Genomic DNA, 21,620 nt, shown 5'->3' with positions numbered 1-21,620 from the left:
TAATTAATTTAAAAAAAAAAATTGACATAACAAATACATCCACAAGATTGCATAAAAATGAAGGAGTTGTTCTTCATACCTTTCCAATGAAGAAATTGTCGTAGCAGGGAGCGCAGGGCTGTTCTACCGGAGTCGAGCGACGACCAGAGAGAGAGTCGAGAGGGTGGAACAGATCGAGAGAGCAGAGAGCAGAGAGCAGGGAGCGACGAACAGAGGGAGTGTCGAGATTTCAGGGTTAGGGCTTACAGAGAACCGAGGAGGAGATTCGAGATCGAGAGAGAGAGGCCGAGAGACAGAGAGAGTCGAGAGAGAGTCGAGAGAGAGAGAGAAAGAGGGAACCGAGAGGGAGAGTTGAGAGAGAGGTCGAGATCTGAGCTTTTCCTTGCAGAGATCAAAATTTTAGGCCGAGAGACAAAGAGAGTCGAGAGAGAAAGAGGCCGAGAGAGCTTTTGCTTGCAGAGATCACGTTTTTATTTCAAATAATGAACCGAACCGGTTTGTTTCGGTTTGTTCTCCACTGGTTTGGTTGAAGATGGTTTGTTCAGTGGTTTGTGGTAGGTTAAATCTGAATCGTGGATATATAATGGGGACACGTGTCAATCGCCTGGGGTAGAATTGCATGGAATTGCACCGATGCGAATTTCAGACGATTTCTACCTCATCAAGAAAATCATCAACCGACAACGTGTAATCCTTAAAAAAAAAAAAAAAGAAGGCTAGTTCAGGAATTTCAAATTTTCGACAAAAGTTATGAGCTAATGCCAGCTCAAATCGTCTAAGCGGAAGGGTATTTTTGTCATCCAAAAATATTGGTATAAAACTGATATACGAAAACCCTAGCTAGCCCTTCACGAATAGGGTTTTCTCTTGGAATCGATTATATAAAGCTGTCCTCATCTTCCATTACCTTACCTTGAAGCAAAGGAGACTTAAGGAGAGGCTAGGGTTCCACGTGACGTCAACTAAGGTAGTCTCTCTCCCTTTTCGATTCGTTGAAGGTTTGTTTAGTCGATCTTTGATTCATATTTCAGTCCTTTTGTTCGATTGAGAAGTGTTTGATCGATATTTGGTTTTTTGAATCCTTGAAGTTTCATATGTGTATGCTCTTGGATTTATTATTTCTCTTGGAACATTAGATCTGTTTATTTCTTATTGATGTACTTTTTAACCGATTAATTGAATTCTTACTTGTTAAAAATTAGATTAAATCTCAGGGAAATCTGATCCCTTATATATGGATATTAAGGAGTATTATCTGTTTAATATACAGGATTTCAAACTAGGAATTTGTGGATTAGCTTTATTATGATAGTAATTGGTTTCTGATATTGATCTGGTTGTTCTTCGCTTCTTATTTTTTGATCATCAATCCATCCTGTTTCCAGTTTGCGCTGCTTTGTCATGGTTCCCAGTTTGGAAATCATAGAAGCAACATTAGTATTTTTTTTGGGGGGGGGATGCAACCGTAGTCTTAGTTATATGTATGTAATTTTGTAGTAGGACAATGCGTAATTTATTATTATATGTTTGTTTGAATCTCTGAACATACAATTGAGGTTGGCTGTTTTTATTTTTATTAAATATACGATAATGTTTTGGTTTTTTACCATCATGTTGGCAATTGGTTATAAAATTAACGCATTTATCTATCATTAGTCGAATTTTTGTTTTACAGTTTAGGATTCTAAATGGTTACTTTGTTTATGAACTTGGCAGTTTTCTCTGCTATATTTGTAAGATCGCCAAAGTGGAGGTTGTCAAGTTTGAAGTTTCTTTTATGTCTGAACGGGCCTCTCTCTATTTGGGATTGATTGGGCTTCTTGGAGAGTACTGTCCTACGTCAAGGGAAAGGAACAGACACTGCATGCATCTCGGGCCGTTTCGGGATTTAACTCATTATCAGGGTTGCTATTGGATGCACCCTTCCCCATTTGTCAGGGATCAGTCCTGTATCATTGAAGGAAGTGGCCTGCTGAATAACAAAATTCCTGCCATTCCAGTATTTTTCAATTCAAGCTTCTGCTCCCTCTAATATATCTGTCATAGCATTTGTGTTCTGAGAAACAAAGATGGCGCTGCAAAACATTGGTGCTGCGAACAGTGATGATGCATTCTACAGGTACAAGATGCCAAAAATGATTACCAAGATTGAAGGACGGGGAAATGGCATCAAGACCAATGTTGTCAACATGGTAGATATTGCGAAGGCTTTGGCAAGACCTGCTTCTTATACCACAAAGTACTTTGGTTGCGAACTAGGAGCCCAATCCAAATTTGATGAGAAAACTGGCATTTCCCTAGTCAATGGGGCCCATGATACTGCAAAACTTGCAGGGCTTCTTGAGAACTTCATCAAGAAATATGTCCAATGCTATGGGTGTGGGAACCCTGAGACAGAGATAGTTATTACTAAGACTCAGATGATCACCCTCAAATGTGCTGCATGTGGTTATGTTTCTGATGTTGACATGAGGGACAAACTCACAACCTTCATAATTAAGAACCCTCCTGAAACAAAGAAGGGATCCAAGGATAAGAAAGCAATGAGGAAGGCAGAGAAAGAACGCCTCAAGGAAGGGCAAGCTGCAGATGAGGAGCAGAAGAAGCTTAAGAAAGAGTTGAAGAAGAAGGCTCCCTCCAAGGAAGCGGCCTCCAAGGGAACCTCAACCAAGAAGAAGGGAAATGCATCTGATGAGGATCGGACTTCACCTACTCACAGCCAAGCTGATGAGAATGAAGCTGCCAATGACAATGATGATGATGATGATGATGATGACATCCAGTGGCAGACTGACACCTCTCTTGAGGCAGCCCGTCAACGTATCCAAGAGCAGTTGAGTACAGTGACGGCTGAGATGGTTATGCTCACAGCCACTGAAGAGAAGCCAAAAGCAAAGAAAATTGAAGTTGCTGGCAAGAACAGTACACCAGAAGCAGAATCAAAATCTGACCACAAGGGAGGTGAGAATGGGACTGCTATTGAGAGCACCCAGGAAAGGCTTGTGAAGGAGATCCGAGGGAGTCTGAAGAAAGGATGCACTGTTAGCCAGCTGCATTCTACCTTGGGATCCCTGTCAGGCACGCCCCAGGAGGTTATGAATGCTTTGTTTGAAGCTCTTTTTGAGGGTGTTGGGAAGGGATTTGCGAAAGAAGTTGCCAAGAAGAAGAATTACCTTACTGCTGCTGCAGCAGGTGATGATGGATCACAAATGCATCTGCTGTGTGCACTCGTAAATTTCTGTGGAAAGGCAAGCTCTGAAGTGGTGAAGGTGGTCGCTGTGGCTCTCAAGACACTGTATGACAGTGATGTGCTGGAGGAAGAAATCATTGTGCAGTGGTATCAAGAAGGCTTGGCTGGAGGCAACAAGAACTCCCAGGTCTGGAAGAATGTGAAGCCTTTCATCGAGTGGCTCCAGAGTGCGGAGTCTGAATCAGAGGAGGTGATTCGTGATATAGCCGAGTCAAACTTGCGAAGTTACTGGATTGGCATCTTTTGAGTCTGTCATTCTGTCTTTCTAGTTTGTTTGTTGTCTGTCCTTGGGTTGTTGGTGTGCATGCTTTAATACAGTTAGTATCCCTACAGTCAAATATTTCTAATTTTGGAACGTTTGAATTTACTGTTTTGGGTTAGGTACTGATATAAGGGATCATGATATTTTAAGGTGAATAGTTTCTGTTTTCTTCTTCTCTCTTTAGTTTTTGAAATCTAAGGTTCTGGCATGGACTTCTTCCTTGTTATATTACTTTCTGCCAGTGGTATAGACTTTGCTGTTTACAATTTGAGGTCTTAGGTTTTGGCATGGGGTTTCTCCTAGTCATTTTTTATTTCATTTTTTTTACCAGGAGTAGGATTTTTCAGTGTCGCCCTAGGTTATGGGTATGATTTTGTTATGATGTTGTCATTGGCTCTGCCCAACAGGACTCCTGCTTCAAAAATTTCGAAAAGATCCTAGGTTCTACTTGTTGGGTCTGGCTCCTCTTCAATGACTGCACATTCCCATGATCATTTTAAGCTTGGGAGTGCTTGGTTATGCATCTTAACACCTGCCATCGCTTGTGGATATGTGTCCAAGCATTCCCAGTCCTTGGATGGATCGGTGAAGGGTCGGTGGTGTTGGAGCCCGGGCCAAATATTCAGTGGGCAGGGTATTTGATCATATGGAGACCCAATGACCTAATGAATCAGACCTAGGAAAGGCTATGGTATCACTGACTTGGTGCAAGGCCGGCCTTCTCATCCGCACAATGTGGGGTTGCTCAAGGGCCTTTGTGGCCAAGATTCTGTGAGGATGGACTCGTGCTCGAGGGCATGGGTATTGGGGTATACATGCAAGGATGCAACCGTGTTGCTGAGTCATGTTGTGTGAGGGTTTGAGTGTGGGGCACATGTCTGTGGGGTGTGCACACTCCTCCAAGCACTTGGAGGGGTGGGCGTGCGTGCTTGTGCGTAATTGATGTGTCTACAGCAGGGTGCTCGTGGTGGGCATGTGCAAGGTTCATGGGGCACAAGGCATACAGTCAACCTCTTAATAAACTGAACAACCTCATCTCAGCCTCCAACACATATTGTAGTAAAGAGGTCCAAGGCCACGCCCCATTAACTGGCTCTGGTAGCAACCTCTTTAAAAAGCAGAGAAAATACGGACAAATCTCTTTAATGTTCCAAACCATTTCAGGTACTTTCCTTGGAACTTGAAGATCACCTTTAGCTATTGATTTCAGCTCCTGTTCTAACTTCATGTAACTTAATTCAAGTAAAATAAAGTGACCTTGAAAGAAAATTCCATAAGCCCATCTTGAATCGGTCAAAGGGTGGTTAGAAATTCCTAGGAAAATTGATGATAGAGATTTCAATCTCGTCTGGAATAGGAGGAAAATAAATGTCAGTCCAGAGAGATGGACAGCAAATTCTGATCACAACTAGCCACCACATAATATGCTTAAGGATCAATAAAGGATTTGACCTACCAAAAGTAACATGATTCCTGTGAGACTAAAGAAAATGGAGAGTAATAGACAACAATAAACAGATAAAGAGGAGGAAAACCGCATATAATACACTTTTTTTTTTGGTGCTACTCTATCCTACTAAGCACCACTGGCCAACTGCCAACCCCTGCTGGGCGTTAGTAGGGCCAATGACTACCTATTTCTACACACACACAAATAGTACAATAGGGTTCGATCCCACGACCCCATACGAACACTAGGATAGCCTAATAGTGGCAGCTTTGATTTGCATATAAGACACACAAAGAGGAGCAAAAGAACATATTAGACAGAAAGGATTGAATGGACAGACAGAAGAACATTTGATCTTATCCCCAAAGGACCAGCAGCCCACACTCTTTCGGAAAATCACATTCGAAAAATAAATCCAAATGGTTTGTCTGAGATGCACAAAATATACAAGATACCTCGTGTACTGGGTTGCTTCTTTATTTTTTCTGAAGAATTCTAACAATACTGTTCCAAGTCCAAAGCCCCAGCCGCCTTTTAGCCATAACCCCCTTATCAAAAATAGAACTGAGGTGAAAATACTTGGCACTTAACAAGCTAACCCAAACAGTAGAATCTTCCGTAAGCAACCACCAACCCAACTTTAATAACAACCCTTCATTTTGAGAAGGTTAGTCTCTTAAACCCAAACCACTACACTCTTAGGAGAACAAACTAAATCCCAAGCTTTTTGGTGGCTAAGATGGATGGCACCGTTTGATAACGTTCCTAGAAACGTATTTTTACATTTTTCTATACAAAAAAATGAAAAAATGGCCTTAAAAGCGTTTGATAAATCCGTTTCATTCCACTCATTTTTAGAAATGTAGATAGAAATTTATGACAATTTATGATACAAGAAACGTGAATAGAGAAACATGTTATATTTGTTTCGCCGTTTTTAGAAACAAGTTGAGGCCAAAATACTAAGGAAAGGCCCGATAAGAAATCGATCAAAAGGTAACTCGTTTATTAAACACCAAAAAATCCTTGAAGGTAGTCCTTGACGCCATTGTCGGTGTTGTAGATCTCGATGCGGACGATGCGAGAAACAAGTTTAGAAAAAACCAAAATATCCGTTTCTATTCTCAAAAACGTGAAAAATCGTTTCTACTATTTCTAGATACAAAAACAACAGAAACGTTACCAAAAGCTATCTTAGCCTCCACCCCTGCTTAGTGAAAGGTGAGATTAAGGTGATATGACCTGTCAAAGGCAACATATTATGATACAAAAGAGCTATGGTGGGCACTCCTACAAGCATGGTTCCGAGGGTAGATGGGCCTCAACGATGAGGCATTGCTAACCTTAGCAATAGCAATAGGGACTTTTATATTAAAGTTCAATACTAGTTTTTTAAAGATTTTTATTATGTTCGATCGTTTAAGAGGAACATTATTTTAGTTTCAAAACTTGTTTCTGAATGTTGTATGTTATTTCACTTCAAGACTAGTCATCCATTTGAATAATTATCTGGTAATTATTGGATATTTGCAAAATGATTTGTATTTTCTAAAGTCTACCTTAAGACGAATGAGGCTTCAAATATGTTTTGAAATGTAAGCATACTTTAGTGAACTCTACATATTTATAGAATCTCATATTAGATCATATATCAATATGCATTACAAATTAGTTAAGGATGGAACCTTAGATATTCTAAAAATTGTATATTATCCAACTTGTAAATCATGCCTGCAAGACAATGACTGAGAAAGCCTTTTTTTGGCCGATAAGGGCAAGAGAGCTAGTAATGTGTTTGAGATAATACTTTCAAATGTATGTGGACCCATTAATATCCAAACAATATATGGTTATGAATACTTTGTGACTTTACTGAGAATTACTCTAGATATGGTTATATTTACCTATTGTGTCAAAATCAGAAACATTTGAAAAGATTAAACAATTTTGAGCGGAAGTTGAAAAACAATTAGGTATATGCATCAAGTCTCTTTGATCCAATCGATGAGGTGAGTACTTGTGGGATGAGTTCAAAGAATATCTCATATGCAAGGGGATTTTCACCCTTGATAACCCAAGGGTCACCTCAAGTGAATGGTGTCCTAGAGAGACATAATAGGACCCTACAGATGATGCTCAATTTTAGTGAGTTGCCTTTGTCTTTCTAGGGTTCACCCTAGAGAATGTGATCTATATCTTAAATCGGGTACCGACCGAGTATGTATCTAAAATCACTTTTTAGTTGTGGTATGGGTGAAAGCCTAGCCTACAATACCTTAGGATTTGGGTACCCTAAAGGTACTATAGGGTTTTATTTCTAAGACACTAATGATCATAAACAGACAGTTAGTAAATATGCTACCTTTTTTTGATGGTGATCTTATCAAAGATCTGATCTCGTGGTCATAAAAAAAGTGTTTGATGGCTAAGAACTATCTGTTCTTGTAGATAATCTAAGTCAATTCACCCACTATAGAACTGACTTCTCTAGAGCCACGAGGTTGTGGGAGGGCTATTAAATCCTTATATGATTTACCCTCCTCACACTGGAGGAAGACAAATTGGAAGAATTCCATATAAGTGAGACTTCTCATTAGTGGTAATAGTATATTCCATTAGGATTTTATTGTCTATCGTTGCACACTCTAATTATAATATCTAGTAGATGATGTGCAAAACTACATTAGTTAATAGATTTCTTCATCAAGAAATCTACATGTGTTAGCTAGAAGGATTCTCCTTAATAACGGTAGAAAACAAAGTATGCAAGTTGTTAAGATTCATCTGTGGTCTAAGACAGACTTTCAAAAGTTGGAACATCCGTTTTGATGAAACAGTAAAAATGTTTAGCTTTGAGTTAATCATGAATAATTCATATGTTTACAAGAAGATCAGTCGGAGTGCAATCTGTTTTCTTCTATTGAACTTAGATGACTTGCACTCAGTGGGAATGATGTGAGTATGCTTTCATCTTTAAAAGTGTGGCGGTCAACAACCTTTTTTATGAAAGATCTTGATGAAGCCAAATAAATCCGGAGCATCAAACTTGTTAGAAATCGCCGAAAAAAGATGTTGGGCTTGTCGCAATCTACTTATATAGAAAAGATTCTAGCTAGATTTAACATGAAGAACTCCTAAAAAAGAAATAATCCTTTCAGGCATGTAAGTCTCCCTAAGTCTTAGTGCCATTAATCTCTAGATATATTGAGGATATGAAGATAATTACCTATGCTTCAGTAATGGAAATTCTTATGTACACCATGTTTTGTACAAGCTAGACATTTGCTATTCCGTTAGGATTTGGAACCGATACAGTCAAACCCTAGATGAGAGATTTAAATTGCTACTAAAAATAACCTCATGTATTTGAGAAAGTCTAAGAATTATTTGTTGGTCTATGATTCCGACCAATTGTCACTCATGAGTTTCACATACTTGAATTTTCAGACTAACAAAGATGATAAAAGGTCCACGCCCAGAATGATCTATATGATGAGTGGCAAGGTAATTAATTAGAGAAGTACCAAGAAGAAGTCAACAATCGATTCCACTAATGAGGTTGAATACCTGGCAGTTGGTGATACAACCAAAGAAAACGTTTGGTTGAAGAAAATTTTGACTGATTTAAAGGTGGTTCCTAAGTTCATCAAGCACCCCATATCTTGATATTATGACAACAAGAAGGTAATAACACAAACAAAGGATCCTAGAGCTCATTAGGAACAAGCACGCTCAATAAAAGTATCATCTGAATAGAGAGATCATTGAACAAGGTGATATTGCCATCACTAAAGGTTGACTCTATGGATAATGTATGTGATTCTGGCAAAGGGCTTGTCTCTTGAATTGTATGAGAAACATGTAGATAGTATGGGTGCAAAGTACGATGGAGTTGGATTTTATGTACAAGTGAATGATTATGGGAATTATTTTTATGCATGACATATTATTAACGAGTTATAATTGTCCTTAGTTTTTTTTTTAAACGCTCTCGACTAGGAATAGGGACACAACCTATTCTAAAGATCGTTACATTATGTTATTCAAGAAATGATGATTCCCAAGTACATTTGTGAGTAGACATACGGCATGTGTATTGAACAGAATCATGTAAGAGTACTCTCGCATGCGTTGCTCGGCTAGTAGAGAGCTTATAAGGAGGAAGACCCATACACACATTTCCTTCTAGATTGATTAATGATTTGATTTTTTTCCACTACCATCATGTTCTCTTCAACGATAATTTTCTTCCCTATTTCTTATACTATAGGCAGGGTCCGAGCTCGACTGTTGGATAACCAATAACATTAATGCTGTGGTGGTGATCAATGTCAGACAGAGAGAGAGAGAGAGAGAGAGAGAGAGAGAGAGTCTTGCTGATGGTTCCAGGGATGGATTAATATCCCACTTCTCTTCTCTCCCTCCTAACCTAATCCCAAAAATTGAACTTGAACCACAATCTTGGTACCCTGATTCAATATCGCCATGGAACAAAGTCAACTTATAGTAGTCAACAGTCAACCAAAACGGACCAATCTATTAAGTGGCAGGAAGTCCTTAATCCCTAAAAGTAAAAATTTCTTATACTTTACCCAAAAAACACAAAAACATTTTTATACTTATTACCAACCTACGTTTCTCCAAATTGTTGTTCTTTGATTGGTTGGTAGAGTGTCCAACTAGTTCTCAAAACCATATGCCGCGTCACTTTCTTTATGTGACATTAAACCTTTTTTTTTTTTTGGTGAAGAGACATTAAACCCTATTTATGACTTATCAAAAAGGAAATACTTGACAACCTTCCATGCCTAGGTATCCCCACATCTATATGTAAACTAATTTACTTAATTTCGGTTGTTTACTTATTGGGTCAGGTCCCACTGGACCACCCACCCAGCAACCAAAACCGGGTCGGACTTTATATCCACAGCTAATCACAATAAATTATCAACAAAAGGGTAATTTCGGAAACCCACTTCAGTATGATAAAAGGTCCATGCCCAAAATGATCTATATGATGAGTGGCAAGATAATTAATTAGAGAAGTACCAAGAAGAAGTCGACAATCGATTCCACTAAGGAGGTTGAATACCTTGCAGTTGGTGATACAATCAAAGAAAACGTTTGGTTGAAGAAAATTTTGACTGATTTAAAGGTGGTTCCTAAGTTCATCAAGCACCCCATATCTTGATATTATGACAACAAGAAGGTAATAACACAAACAAAGGATCCTAGAGCTCATTAGGAACAAGCACGTTCAATAAAAGTATCATCTGAATAGAGAGATCATTGAACAAGGTGATATTGCCATCACTAAAGGTTGACTCTATGGATAATGTATGTGATTCTGGCAAAGGGCTTGTCTCTTGAATTGTATGAGAAACATGTAGATAGTATGGGTGCAAAGTACGATGGAGTTGGATTTTATGTACAAGTGAGTAATTATGGGAATTATTTGTCCATCAAACTGAATTGTCAATTATTTTTATGCATGACATATTGTTAACAAGTTACAGTTCTCCTTAGTTTTTTTCTTAAACGTTCTTGACTAGGAATAGGGACACAACCTATTCTAAAGATCGTTACGTTATGTTATTCAAGAAATGATGATTCCCAAGTACATTTGTGAGTAGACATACGGCATGTGTATTGAACAGAATCATGTAAGAGTACTCTCGCATGCGTTGCTCGGCTAGCAGAAAGCTTATAAGGAGGAAGACCCATACACACATTTCCTTCTGGATTGATTAATGATTTGATTTTTTTCCACTATGATCATGTACTCTTCAACGATAATTTTCTTCCCTATTTCTTATACTATAGGCAGGGTCCGAGCTCGACTGTTGGATAACCAATAACATTAATGCTGTGGTGGTGATCAATGTCAGAGAATGAGAGAGAGAGAGAGAGAGAGAGAGAGTCTTGCTGATGGTTCCAGGGATGGATTAATATCCCACTTCTCTTCTCTCCCTCCTGACCCAATCCCAAAAATTGAACTTGAACCACAATCTTGGTACCCTGATTCAATATCGCCATGGAACAAAGTCTACTTATAGTAGTCAACAGTCAACTAAAACGGACCAATCTATTCAGTGGCAGGAAGTCCTTAATCCCTAAAAGTTAAAATTTCTTATACTTTACCCAAAAAACACAAAAACATTTTTATACTTATTACCTACCTACGTTTCTCCAAATTGTTGTTCTTTGACTGATGGGTAGAGTGTCCAACTAGTTCTCAAAACCATATGCCACGTCACTTTCTTTATGTGACATTAAACCCTTTTTTTTTTTTGGTGAAGAGACATTAAACCCTATTTATGACTTATCAAAAAGGACATACTTGACAACCTTCCATGCCTAGGTATCCCCATATCTATTTATGTAAACTAATTTACTTATTTTCGGTTGTTTACTTATTGGGTCAGGTCCCACTGGACCACCCACCCAGCAACCAAAACCGGGTCGGACTTTATATCCACAGCTAATCACAATAAATTATCAACAAAAGGGTAATTTCGGAAACCCACTTCAGTTAAAATCATTAATCATATACCTGAAATACCCTTTTAGTGTTTTGTAACGGTGTCTGACAATTATCTGACGTGTCAAGGGCCCACATGTTTCATTAATATATTTTTGTTGGCCACAAAAGGCCACTATCATTGCCGTTAGAACTAGACTTGTCTGTTGGCCTATGTTGACAGAGACAACCCCTTTGATGCCTTTTCCTGTCATATGGTTGGGCCCCCATTGTTGATAACTGCACGTTACGTCACAAGATCCGGTTTCTCCGTTTGTCAAAGACTTAGGGTTGTCAATTTCAATGTGAAAATGACAAAATTAAAATCAAATCGATAGGAAATTTCGGTTTTGGTTCAGCTCTGGGTTTGGTATCATTTTGTTATTGGGTCGGCTTGGTTTTGATCTAGTATACAAATTTATGTAAAAGAATGTTGTCCGCTTGCATGAATCTACACTCAGGCACAAATAAGCACAACAAGACCATACTACCTTTTATCCAAGTGCATCTACATGCCCCTTTCACTTTGAATGTTGATGTAGTGATTGTACAAGCAAACTCTTGCCCCATATAATTTATGCAACAATTGGATTCATTATGAGTTTTGAACTGAATTTAGGTTTTTAATAGTTTGATTTCGATTTTGTTTCAAGCTTTAAACTAATTTTGAGTTCATACAATCAATTCAATTTTGAGATCGTAATAAACCAGACCAATGAAAAAGCGGAGCGAAGTAAAAACCTATTACGAAAGAATAAGAAAGTGTCTCAGGTCTCAGCTTGACAATAATAGGAAGAACTTTTTTTTTGATAATGACTAGTATGAAGAACTATAACAAGAAGATTGCAAACATACATGTTTCCTTCAAAAAATGAGAACACACCTTTAAACTCAAAATCGATTTGACTAAGACTTCGGTTTGGTTTTATCGATTTTATCGATTCAAGCTAGGTTATGAGTGTTTCGACACCCCCAGTGAACTACTTGTTCTATGCTTGGTTTGACTTTGTTAGGCAGTCAACAAATCTTACATACCTGATACATCATCGACCATCAAAAGCTATCAAGACCATTAGATGAGCAAAAATAAGTGGGCCCAGGGAAAGATCTTGTTGGAACTAGAAGGAACTCTGGTGTCCGTCAAACACGGAGCCATTTCCTTGCCAGAGATGTCTCCTTCCGGTTCTTCCTTTGAGAGTGAAATAAGGAGAAAGAAAGTGCTTTCAGTCAAGACGGTTTTTTTCTTTAGATATTTTAATTTTCCCCTTTTTTTCGAATTCTTCTTAACTGACTTCTTTCCCTTTCCCGCCTTTTTCTCTTTACTCAACATCTATCATTAGGGCAAAAACAACCCTCCCTAATCCCCTCTCATACACTATAATTACGATCCACTACAATTCCATTCTCTTCCTTCCAATCTATCATCACTTCTTGATTCCAATCCGATGGTATCCAGCGCGAGTGAAATATTCCTTTCTTTCTAAGGCGTGAGAGTTTTCCTTTCTTTTTTGGATTTTTCCTCCAAATGGGAAAACCTTAATTCCTTTTCCAACAGAAATTAATTAAGAACGCTTACCAAAATCCCGATAATTTCGGAATGACCAAAAGGGTAGTTTCGTCATCCGTGACACACCGTAAAGGTAAACCCAATTTTACTTTACTACAACGATTCCTATTTCTCGGAGCACCCTAATCTGAAACGTCAGATTCGAAACTGTAATATTTTGGATTCCAATCTAACGGAACTCGGTATATCCGACGTGGAAAATAAGTTTTTCTATTTTGGGCAAAATTGTAGTTTTAGAAGTAAGTGAGGGTAACTACGGTTCGGACCCTCCGCTTTTGCTTCCGTGCCCCCTTCTCCGACCTCAAGACGGCACTGTCTACTCTTCTTTCTCTCTCTTTGTGTTCTCTTTACTTTCTCTCTTCCTTTCTGGTTGAGTGTGAACTCTTTTTGTAAAACTCCAGCACAGAAAGGGCGAACTAACGAGAGAGGCATAAGGGTTCTCTCTCTTTCTGTGTTGGTTTCAGATCTTTGAGCTCTCGAGAGCCCTAACAATGGCGTATGCGATGGCAAACCAGCTTCGTAGTGTCGATCCAAGTATCTGGAAAGCCTGTGCAGGAAACTCCGTTGAAATCCCCAATGTCGATTCTAGGGTTTACTACTTCCCCCAAGGTCATGCCGAGCAATCCAAGTCTCCACCGGAATTCTCATCTCTTGTCTATGCGCAACCATATGTGCACTGCCGAATCCTTTCCGTTCGCTTCCTTGCTAATTCAGACACCGATGAGGTTTTTGCGATGATCCGCCTGGAAGCCATCGATCGATATCATAGTTTTGGAGTTCACTGTATGTCGCCTGCTGCTCCAGTAGCTTCGAAAGGGGATCTGGAGGAGAGGAAGATTGTGTCATTCGTGAAGATCCTTACTCCCAGTGATGCTAATAACGGTGGCGGCTTCTCGGTTCCAAGGTTCTGTGCTGATTCGATCTTTCCGCCTTTGGACTACAAAGAAGAACCGCCAGTACAGTCAATTTCAGTGAGAGATGTTCATGGAATGGTGTGGGAGTTCCGGCATATTTACCGTGGAACTCCTCGGAGGCATTTGTTGACCACTGGATGGAGCAAGTTTGTGAATTACAAAAAGCTAGTGGCTGGTGATTCTGTGGTTTTCATGAAGAATCCGAATGGTGAGCTTTTCGTTGGGATCAGAAGGACTGCGAGGGGTAGCGGGAGTGTAGATTCTGTGGGATGGAACTGCCAATATGCGTCGGGTGCTTCTGCTATGGTGAAATTGGAAGAAGAGTTTCGAAACAGAGAGGGGTTTTCGAGGACCGAGAGGGGTAAGGTCCCGTCTGAATCAGTGGTGGAAGCTGCTGAATTAGCACGGGCAGGTAGGCCTTTTGAGATTGTTTATTATCCCAGAGCAGGTTCACCGGATTTCGTGGTGAAGGCAGAGACTGTGGACGAGTCTCTGAATATTATTTGGACGGCAGGAATGAGGGTGAAGATGGCCGTGGAGACAGAGGATTCATCTAGGATGACATGGTTCCAGGGTACTGTTTCATCAGCTGCATTCATAGACACTGGGCCATGGCATGCCTCACCTTGGCGTATGCTTCAGGTAAATTTTTGAGCTTTAAAGAAAAAATTTGAAGGTTTGCTAATGGAGGGCATGAAGGCACTTTAGTTCCAGATTTAAGACCTTTTTTTTTTTTTTCATTTCCTGGTATTTTTATGTGTTGGATCTTTTGAGTTTATCTGTTTGAGTATAATTTTCTATGTTGAAATTATGGTTTGTACAATTTTTTGAAGTAATGTCTTTTATATATATATATATATATTCTGGACATGGTATAAACAGTGGTTGTGTCTGGTGTTCTCCTGATTGATGACCAAGGGGTTAGATGTGTTTGTGATCTATCCAGAATATAAATGCAAATAATCTGATAATGCAGCTGGATGAACAGGTTGAATGTGCAAAGGCCTCTATCCATAATCATGTATTGCTTAGGATTAAGAGGTATAAGGTCAAGGCCCTTTCTCGTTTAAGAAGCAGTCCAGTCTTCTGTTTTGATTTCCACTGCTTAGTTTTGATGAGATAAAGTACCTTACTCCTTGCAATGTAGGAGATAGTTGTTTGCTTAGTTAATAGAGTTGGGTGATTTTACTTGTGATCCAAATTTTGAACGTTAGCAAATGTATCCCAAATGGATATGACTGCATTTTTGAGAAACTATTTACTAATCAGGTCTCTTGCTTCTTATATGTTTTCTGTAAGAGGTATAGCATATAATCTGGAATTATCTTCTTCTTCTTTTTTTTTTTTTGTCATGCATTTTTCCCACTCTCATGTATCAGGTAACTTATTGTCTCACTCTTATGATTGTTGTTTCAGGTTACATGGGATGAGCCTGAAGTTTTGCAAAATGTAAAAAAAGTAAGCCCATGGCAAGTTGAATTAATTGCAACCACACCACCACTTCAGACACCATTCCCTCCCACAAAGAAACTTAGAGTTTCTCAAAATCCTGATTTTCTTACACCTACAGAGGGAGGCTTGTACTTTCCTATGGCCGGATTAACTAATTCAATGATGGGGAATTTGAGCCAACCGTTGTTTGGTTATAATTCTCTTCCTGTGAGCATGCAGGGAGCCAGGCAAGATTCATATTATGTATCAAGTTTATCAAATTTTGTATCTAACAATAGTCGTCAGATGGGCTATGATAATTTGTATGGTAATGTGGCACCCAAGTCTAGTTGTGTATCTACTGAATTGAACATTGGTAGCGCGTCACAATCTGATAACTCATCACCAAATAGTCAAAGCAGTGTGCATTTCTTTGGTACAGAACTTCTCGTCAATCGTAATCGTAACACAACCACAAAATCTGGTGTGTGTTCATTTCAATTGTTTGGTCAGATAATCCAGACAAACCAGCCGGTTGAGAGTGGATCAGATGATGTTGGGTGCTCGGAAGATGATGGCAGTAAAGGATACAAAGAGATTGAGGGGATCAATAACCTACTGGATCCTTCTCCATCGTGCTCTTACAACAATCTATATAATGGTGTTGATGTTCCATGTCAACGAGGCTCAGCTGTGGAAGCATGCTCTTTGTGAAGGTATAGTGGTTGCATTGTGTCATCCAGATGAAAAGCTGTACAGGTATTTTTGTTTGCTTACACTTTTTTAAAAATTGGCATCATTCAAAAATTGTAAAATTCAATAGTATATGCCGAATTTACTGATTAGTTCTAGAGATACAGTTAAGAATATTCTGGTTCTAGTATACCAATATGATATTAGTGAGGTGTGAAGTTTTGCATTTGATAATATAATGTTGTATGGTATTCTTTTGGGTAGGAATGTTGTATGGAATTGACTAGTCTCTTCACCATAACAGTATCGTGTTGAAACTGTTACTCTACCCCCTATAGTACATATGTGGTGGAGGTGGTTGGAGTTGCATTAGTAGTGGTATTCTAGATGGTATTCAAAGTTTTGGGGAATGAAGGTATATCCAAAACTTCTGTTCAAAAACAAACTAGTGTTGTGGGCAAGAAACAATATATGAGGATGTCAAGATTTTGAACTGTCTATTGTCTCCTCATGATCAAAGGGTAGTGTATTTTTTTTCCCTCTCTGATGCTTAGTAATCATATATCTGAAGTTATAACATTAAAACCAAGATTGGGTAATAATGATATGGGGAAAATTCCTAAGTTCCCCGTGACCACCTAGAGGGTCTTAGAGGGTAAATGATATAGAATCAACTTGTTCATAATGATATGCTTGGTTCACTTTACAAAATTGATATTTCAATTGTTTTGGGTGCATAATTGATTGGGAGAAGGAAACTCTTTTTCTAGCCTGTATAAATTCTATATAGATGCAATTGTTTCCAGTGCCTTTAATATTCTTTTCTTTGCTTGTGCAGACCTGTCTAGACAAGGCGGGAAGCTGACTATGTGGCTGACCTTTGAAGTAAAGTTGAGATGTTTCTGGCTGCTGTGCTTGAAGCTTCTAGTTTGTAGTCTAACTTTGTGTTGATTTGTTTCTAGCTGCTGTATTTCAACATTTCCAGTTTGAAGTTCGACTTTGTGTTAATGTGGAACCATTATAATCTTGTTCTGATTTCTTAAATCATTTAGTAGACTAAAGACAATTTGAGAGTTTTGGATTTAATTATCATGCTTCATTGTGTAAATTTATTTGATTGTGGGCGGTGTGGAAGAAATTCATCTTGTTTTTTCGTTTATATGTTGTCATTGTTATATTTTTCTCAGGTTGAGACATACAACTATTGGAGTCATGGATACCGGAATCAGTTAGGGCCGATATGATCTGTCTGACAGAAATACCCCTGGTTGTCATTAAAAAGCCCTATTTTCTTTTTTTAACCTTATTTTACCTTTCATTCATACCGATCCGTCAAAATTTTGGATTGCATGCATATTGACAATACCGGTCCAACCAATTCAGGTCGATCCGATACAGTTTTGAATTTAAGAAATGACTTTTCAAACCATGATTTATCTTGGAAGTATTTTGTCTTCGGAGGGTGTTCTTTGGGGTTAGTATGGATTCACAAAACTAGTCGGGCTGAAGGCTTGGATATCAGTCGTTATTTTTGAGTTCCGGGCTGAATCAAATTCAGAGCACAAAACATGTGTCAAGAGACAAGACATGCTTCCTGTAAGGGGAATCTCTTATAGTCACGAGCTTGCTTCTGCTTTTATGCATTATGATTAAGTATCGTATCTATCGGAATCCTGGGGGGAAATCGCCCGATTCAACCCAATACATATGTTTCAAAAGTGAGAGATGCTTCATGTGATTTTTTTTTTCTTTCTGTTTTTGGTAAGAAGAATTTCAAGAAGCCATGAGATCTCACGCATCCTAAAGCTAAAGTGTTACCAGTTACATTTTAGCACCTTGGAATATAAAAGAGTAGAAAGAGATGAAATAAGATGAGAGGTGATGGATATCTCTTCAATCCAGGATGGATGTAATAGTTATCAGATTCAAAGATCACCTGATGCAAACAATTGACAATAGCATCTAGCATAGCACCTCGAATAGCTAAGGCTTCCCTCGTATGGTGGAGGAGGATTGAATGGGGTCAGAGATTGTCACCGAAGCTCAGTCGAGAGAGTCCCTGACAATGAAACTGATACTTGAGCGAGCTCCTTCACCAGCTAATGAAGCATCGTAATTTACTTTGAAGATATTGCTGGGACGGGGAACCAACTTGCATGAGATGGAGGAGATGGATAGTGTTATGTGCCGAGGAAGAGATGCCATGTAGGCATGGAGCAAACTATCTCTCTCTCTCTCTCACGAGTTCCCTCTTGGTTAGAGATATGCACGTGGCTGTTGGGCATGATGGGTAATTATCTTGTTTGAAGAGACTCCGATGAACTTTGTATATCTCACTTTGAAAATAAAAAAAAAAGTATTAAGCCGTGGCCCTGGAGCATTGTCTCATGTTTTTTTGGATATCAATGATATCATTCTCAACACTAATTTTTTTGTTCAGGCCTACCAACGAATTGGTCCTTTCTCTTAAAATTACCATCTACCAAACTATGCACAGTAAAACACTTGTCTTCCTCTCTGGTAATGATGTAGATATATATATTCTGTTTTTATTTAATCCAATTTTTTTATAAATAAAAATAATTAATTATCTGGTGGTGTTTTAATTGATGTAGGTAGTCATTTTAATTAGCACGGTAATGGGCAGTGTCGTGGTTGTGTGACCATCATGGAAAGGGAAGTTATGCAACCGTGAATATATGCTATAAATTAATCGGAATTATTAAAAAAAATTGACTTCCGAACCAAACCCAAATCTTTGAGTTAAGATAGGCTTTCTTGTCCAAGTTAAACGTCAGGTTTGTCCGCAAAGGTAATCACCCTGCCTTTTCCCTATTTTATCTCCTATTTCATCTACTTTATCTTATTTTCTTCTAATTTCTTCCAATCTTTTCTCCCTTCCACGCATGTTAGAGTGGTACTGGTATCAGAGCCAATAAATTGCCCACCTATGGAGTAGACTCTTAACAAGATTCATGATATTTAAATGAAGAATTTGATTTTCTTGGATGAAGTCTCGAAGAAAAAAAATGTTCACATTATCTGAAAATTTTGACTTCATAATTGTAGCAGTGCAACCAAAGCTCTCAACAAGAAAAAACAGAGTAAGGTAACATTCACAAGAAAAAAATTATTTTTTCTAATGAAAAACTAAACCCAATGATTGTCATTAAAACAACTACATGCTGGATAGGTGAAAAATATCTACCCAACCTTTAATATGAACCAACCTCTCCTCTTGATCCTTTTGTGGATAGGTTACCCTACATCCCCAACCTCAACAATTTTTTAATGGTTTGCTCCACTGCCTATGACAAGTCAACAAAACTTTTTGGTTGGGCTAACTATATTTTCTATAATGGTAAATGTATATCATTAATGGCAAATTACGTGATGACAGGAAAGCACACTGAAGCAAGCATAAGGGGTCTTCTACTTGGACTAAAACAAGCTGCAGATCAAGGATGGATGATGAATGAAGTTTGGAGTGATATAGAGGACATGGAACAATTCTTTTTGGAACCGAGCACCACCTCGTGGCCTCTGAGCATTATTTTCATTTTTTTTTTTTTATGTTTATTTTGCTTTCCCATCCATCTGTTTCTATTCAGGCCTAGAAACGACGTGGTGCTTTTTATCAAATATTTAGGTTTTGTTTCAATGATTAACCACTCTACCATCTCCCTAACTAATATGGACATAGATGTACTATCCTTTTGAACTAATGATTTTTCTTTTTCTAAAAAAAAAAAAAAAAAACATTCTTCACCACTTTCTGCAAGCAAATATCTGTCTCTACAACTAGATTTGCACATCAAGAAATGACCATATGGAATCCACAAGGACAATCATTTTTCTTATTTTTTTTTTTTTTTTTTTCATTTCATTGTCCTTGAGGACACAGACATTTCAAGGGGTATAGAATGTTAAGTGCTAAGGAAAAGATGCCACGTAGGCATGGAGCGAACTCTCTCTCTCTCTCTCTCTCTCACGAGTTTCCCTCTTCGTTAGAGCCTTAGAGGTGTGTACGTGGTTGTTGGGCATGATGGGTAGTTATCTTGTTATTAGTCTTCAATAGTTATTGAATTTAATTATCATGTAGTATTTTAGTGGATGTAGAAAGTTATTTCTATTAACACGGTAATGGGTAGTGTCGTGGCTATATGGCCATCATGGAAAGGGAAGTTATGTAATCATGGATGTATGCTATAAATTAATAGAAGATTAAAAGAAAAGAAACTTTTGAACTAAATCCAACTATTTGAGTTAAGGTAGGCTTCCTTATCCAAGCAAAATATCAGGTTTTGTCTAAAGCCAACCACCCATTTTTCGTTGATTATTTTATCTCCTCACCCCTATTTTCTCTCCAATTCCATCTACTTTATCTTATTTTCTTTCAATTTCTTCCAATATTTTCTCCTTCCCTTCCATGCATGTAACAGAGAAGAACTGAGACCTATCAGATTGGTGATCTTTGATGCATTCCAGAACTCTTCAAAGGAAATTGATACAAGATGCGAGATGTCCTATGGGGAGAGAGCAGATCGAACGAGAAGAGAGTATTTTGGTTGTGCCATAGGTTCTAACACATGAAGGAATACTGATGAACAACGACCCTTCACCTTGTCTTGCTTCAATAAATCTTTCCATTTTGCAATCCAACCCAGTAATGAAGATATATCAGAGGAGTTGAAATATAGTTTTAGTGGACATCCTAACCATACAGCTTTAGCAAACAAGCACTTGCATTGGTGACATTGTAGGTCAATTGGGATTTGCCAAACTACAAAGAACAATCCCCACCCCACCCCCACCCCCACCAAAAAAAAAAAAAATGCTTACCCTCACAATGAAATGAAGGAAGTTGGATCTTGAGGATTTCTTGTCTATCCTTGGGTAGAACAATTGGTTAAGGAGCTCCCTATAAAGAACAATACCAAAAAAAAATGCTTACCTTCACAAGGGAATCTAGGAAGTTGGATCTTGAGGATTTCTTGTCTATCCTTGGGTAGAACAATTGGTCAAGGAGTTCCCTCTTCCAAAAAAAATGTTCTCATAGTCAATTAATTAGGAAACTTGATCAATAGAGTAGTCATGTGGTTTGGAATGCAGAATCTTGAAACCTATATGAGGGAGCCATCTCAATTTTTATTGAAATCAACATCCACCAGTTACTAAAGTTGGATGTTCTGTGATTTTTTAAAAGATTCTATTAATTGGATATCCGATTCATATTGTCAGTCGATTTTGATACTGATCCTAATATGGTACTCAGATTGAGCTGATTCTATTGATTAACATGTGTATTGACAAGAAAATAATATATTAAAAAACCCAAAAAAAAAAAGTAGAAATCATGATAGGAAAAAAGATTGTGGGTAAATTGTTGTTTAGTGTTGCTTAAAATGCAATAAGTGTAAGAATTCAAAAAAAATATATCTTAAAAATCCAGAAATAAAAAAAAAAAAAATCATTTTCTTTTCAATGAAAAGAGATAAAAATAGATTACTATTAAATAGTGACTATAAAATAA

General features: G+C 38.2%; 2 protein-coding genes across 4 annotated transcripts; both read left to right on the top strand.

Annotated features, from left to right (window-relative positions):
• Positions 1–828: 828 nt before the first annotated feature.
• LOC122084440 (eukaryotic translation initiation factor 5-like) lies at positions 829–3,738 on the top strand. 2 transcript variants are annotated; one of them, XM_042652673.1, is made up of 2 exons: positions 829–967; positions 1,717–3,738. In XM_042652673.1, exon 2 carries the CDS (start codon positions 2,070–2,072, stop codon positions 3,495–3,497), a length of 1,428 nt encoding a protein of 475 aa, XP_042508607.1. In that variant the 5' UTR covers positions 829–967; positions 1,717–2,069; the 3' UTR covers positions 3,498–3,738. The 2 variants fall into 2 exon arrangements, with proteins under 2 accessions (XP_042508607.1, XP_042508606.1); XM_042652672.1 differs by having other exon boundaries at positions 851–998.
• A 9,635-nt stretch (positions 3,739–13,373) lies between these two features.
• On the top strand, positions 13,374–17,173 carry LOC122083234 (auxin response factor 17-like). Of its 2 annotated transcripts, none has more exons than XM_042650964.1 (3): positions 13,374–14,605; positions 15,380–16,110; positions 16,926–17,173. In XM_042650964.1, the coding sequence occupies exons 1-2, from the start codon at positions 13,541–13,543 to the stop codon at positions 16,106–16,108; spliced, it is 1,794 nt and encodes a 597-aa protein (XP_042506898.1). In that variant the 5' UTR covers positions 13,374–13,540; the 3' UTR covers positions 16,109–16,110; positions 16,926–17,173. The 2 variants fall into 2 exon arrangements, with proteins under 2 accessions (XP_042506898.1, XP_042506897.1); XM_042650963.1 differs by having other exon boundaries at positions 15,380–16,153.
• The last annotated feature ends 4,447 nt before the right edge of the window (positions 17,174–21,620 follow it).

This window comes from Macadamia integrifolia, chromosome 7 (genome assembly GCF_013358625.1).
Source record: "Macadamia integrifolia cultivar HAES 741 chromosome 7, SCU_Mint_v3, whole genome shotgun sequence".
NCBI lineage: Eukaryota > Viridiplantae > Streptophyta > Magnoliopsida > Proteales > Proteaceae > Macadamia > Macadamia integrifolia.
Note: the sequence above shows the minus strand (reverse complement) of the source record. Positions and strands in the feature narration are given on the sequence as shown.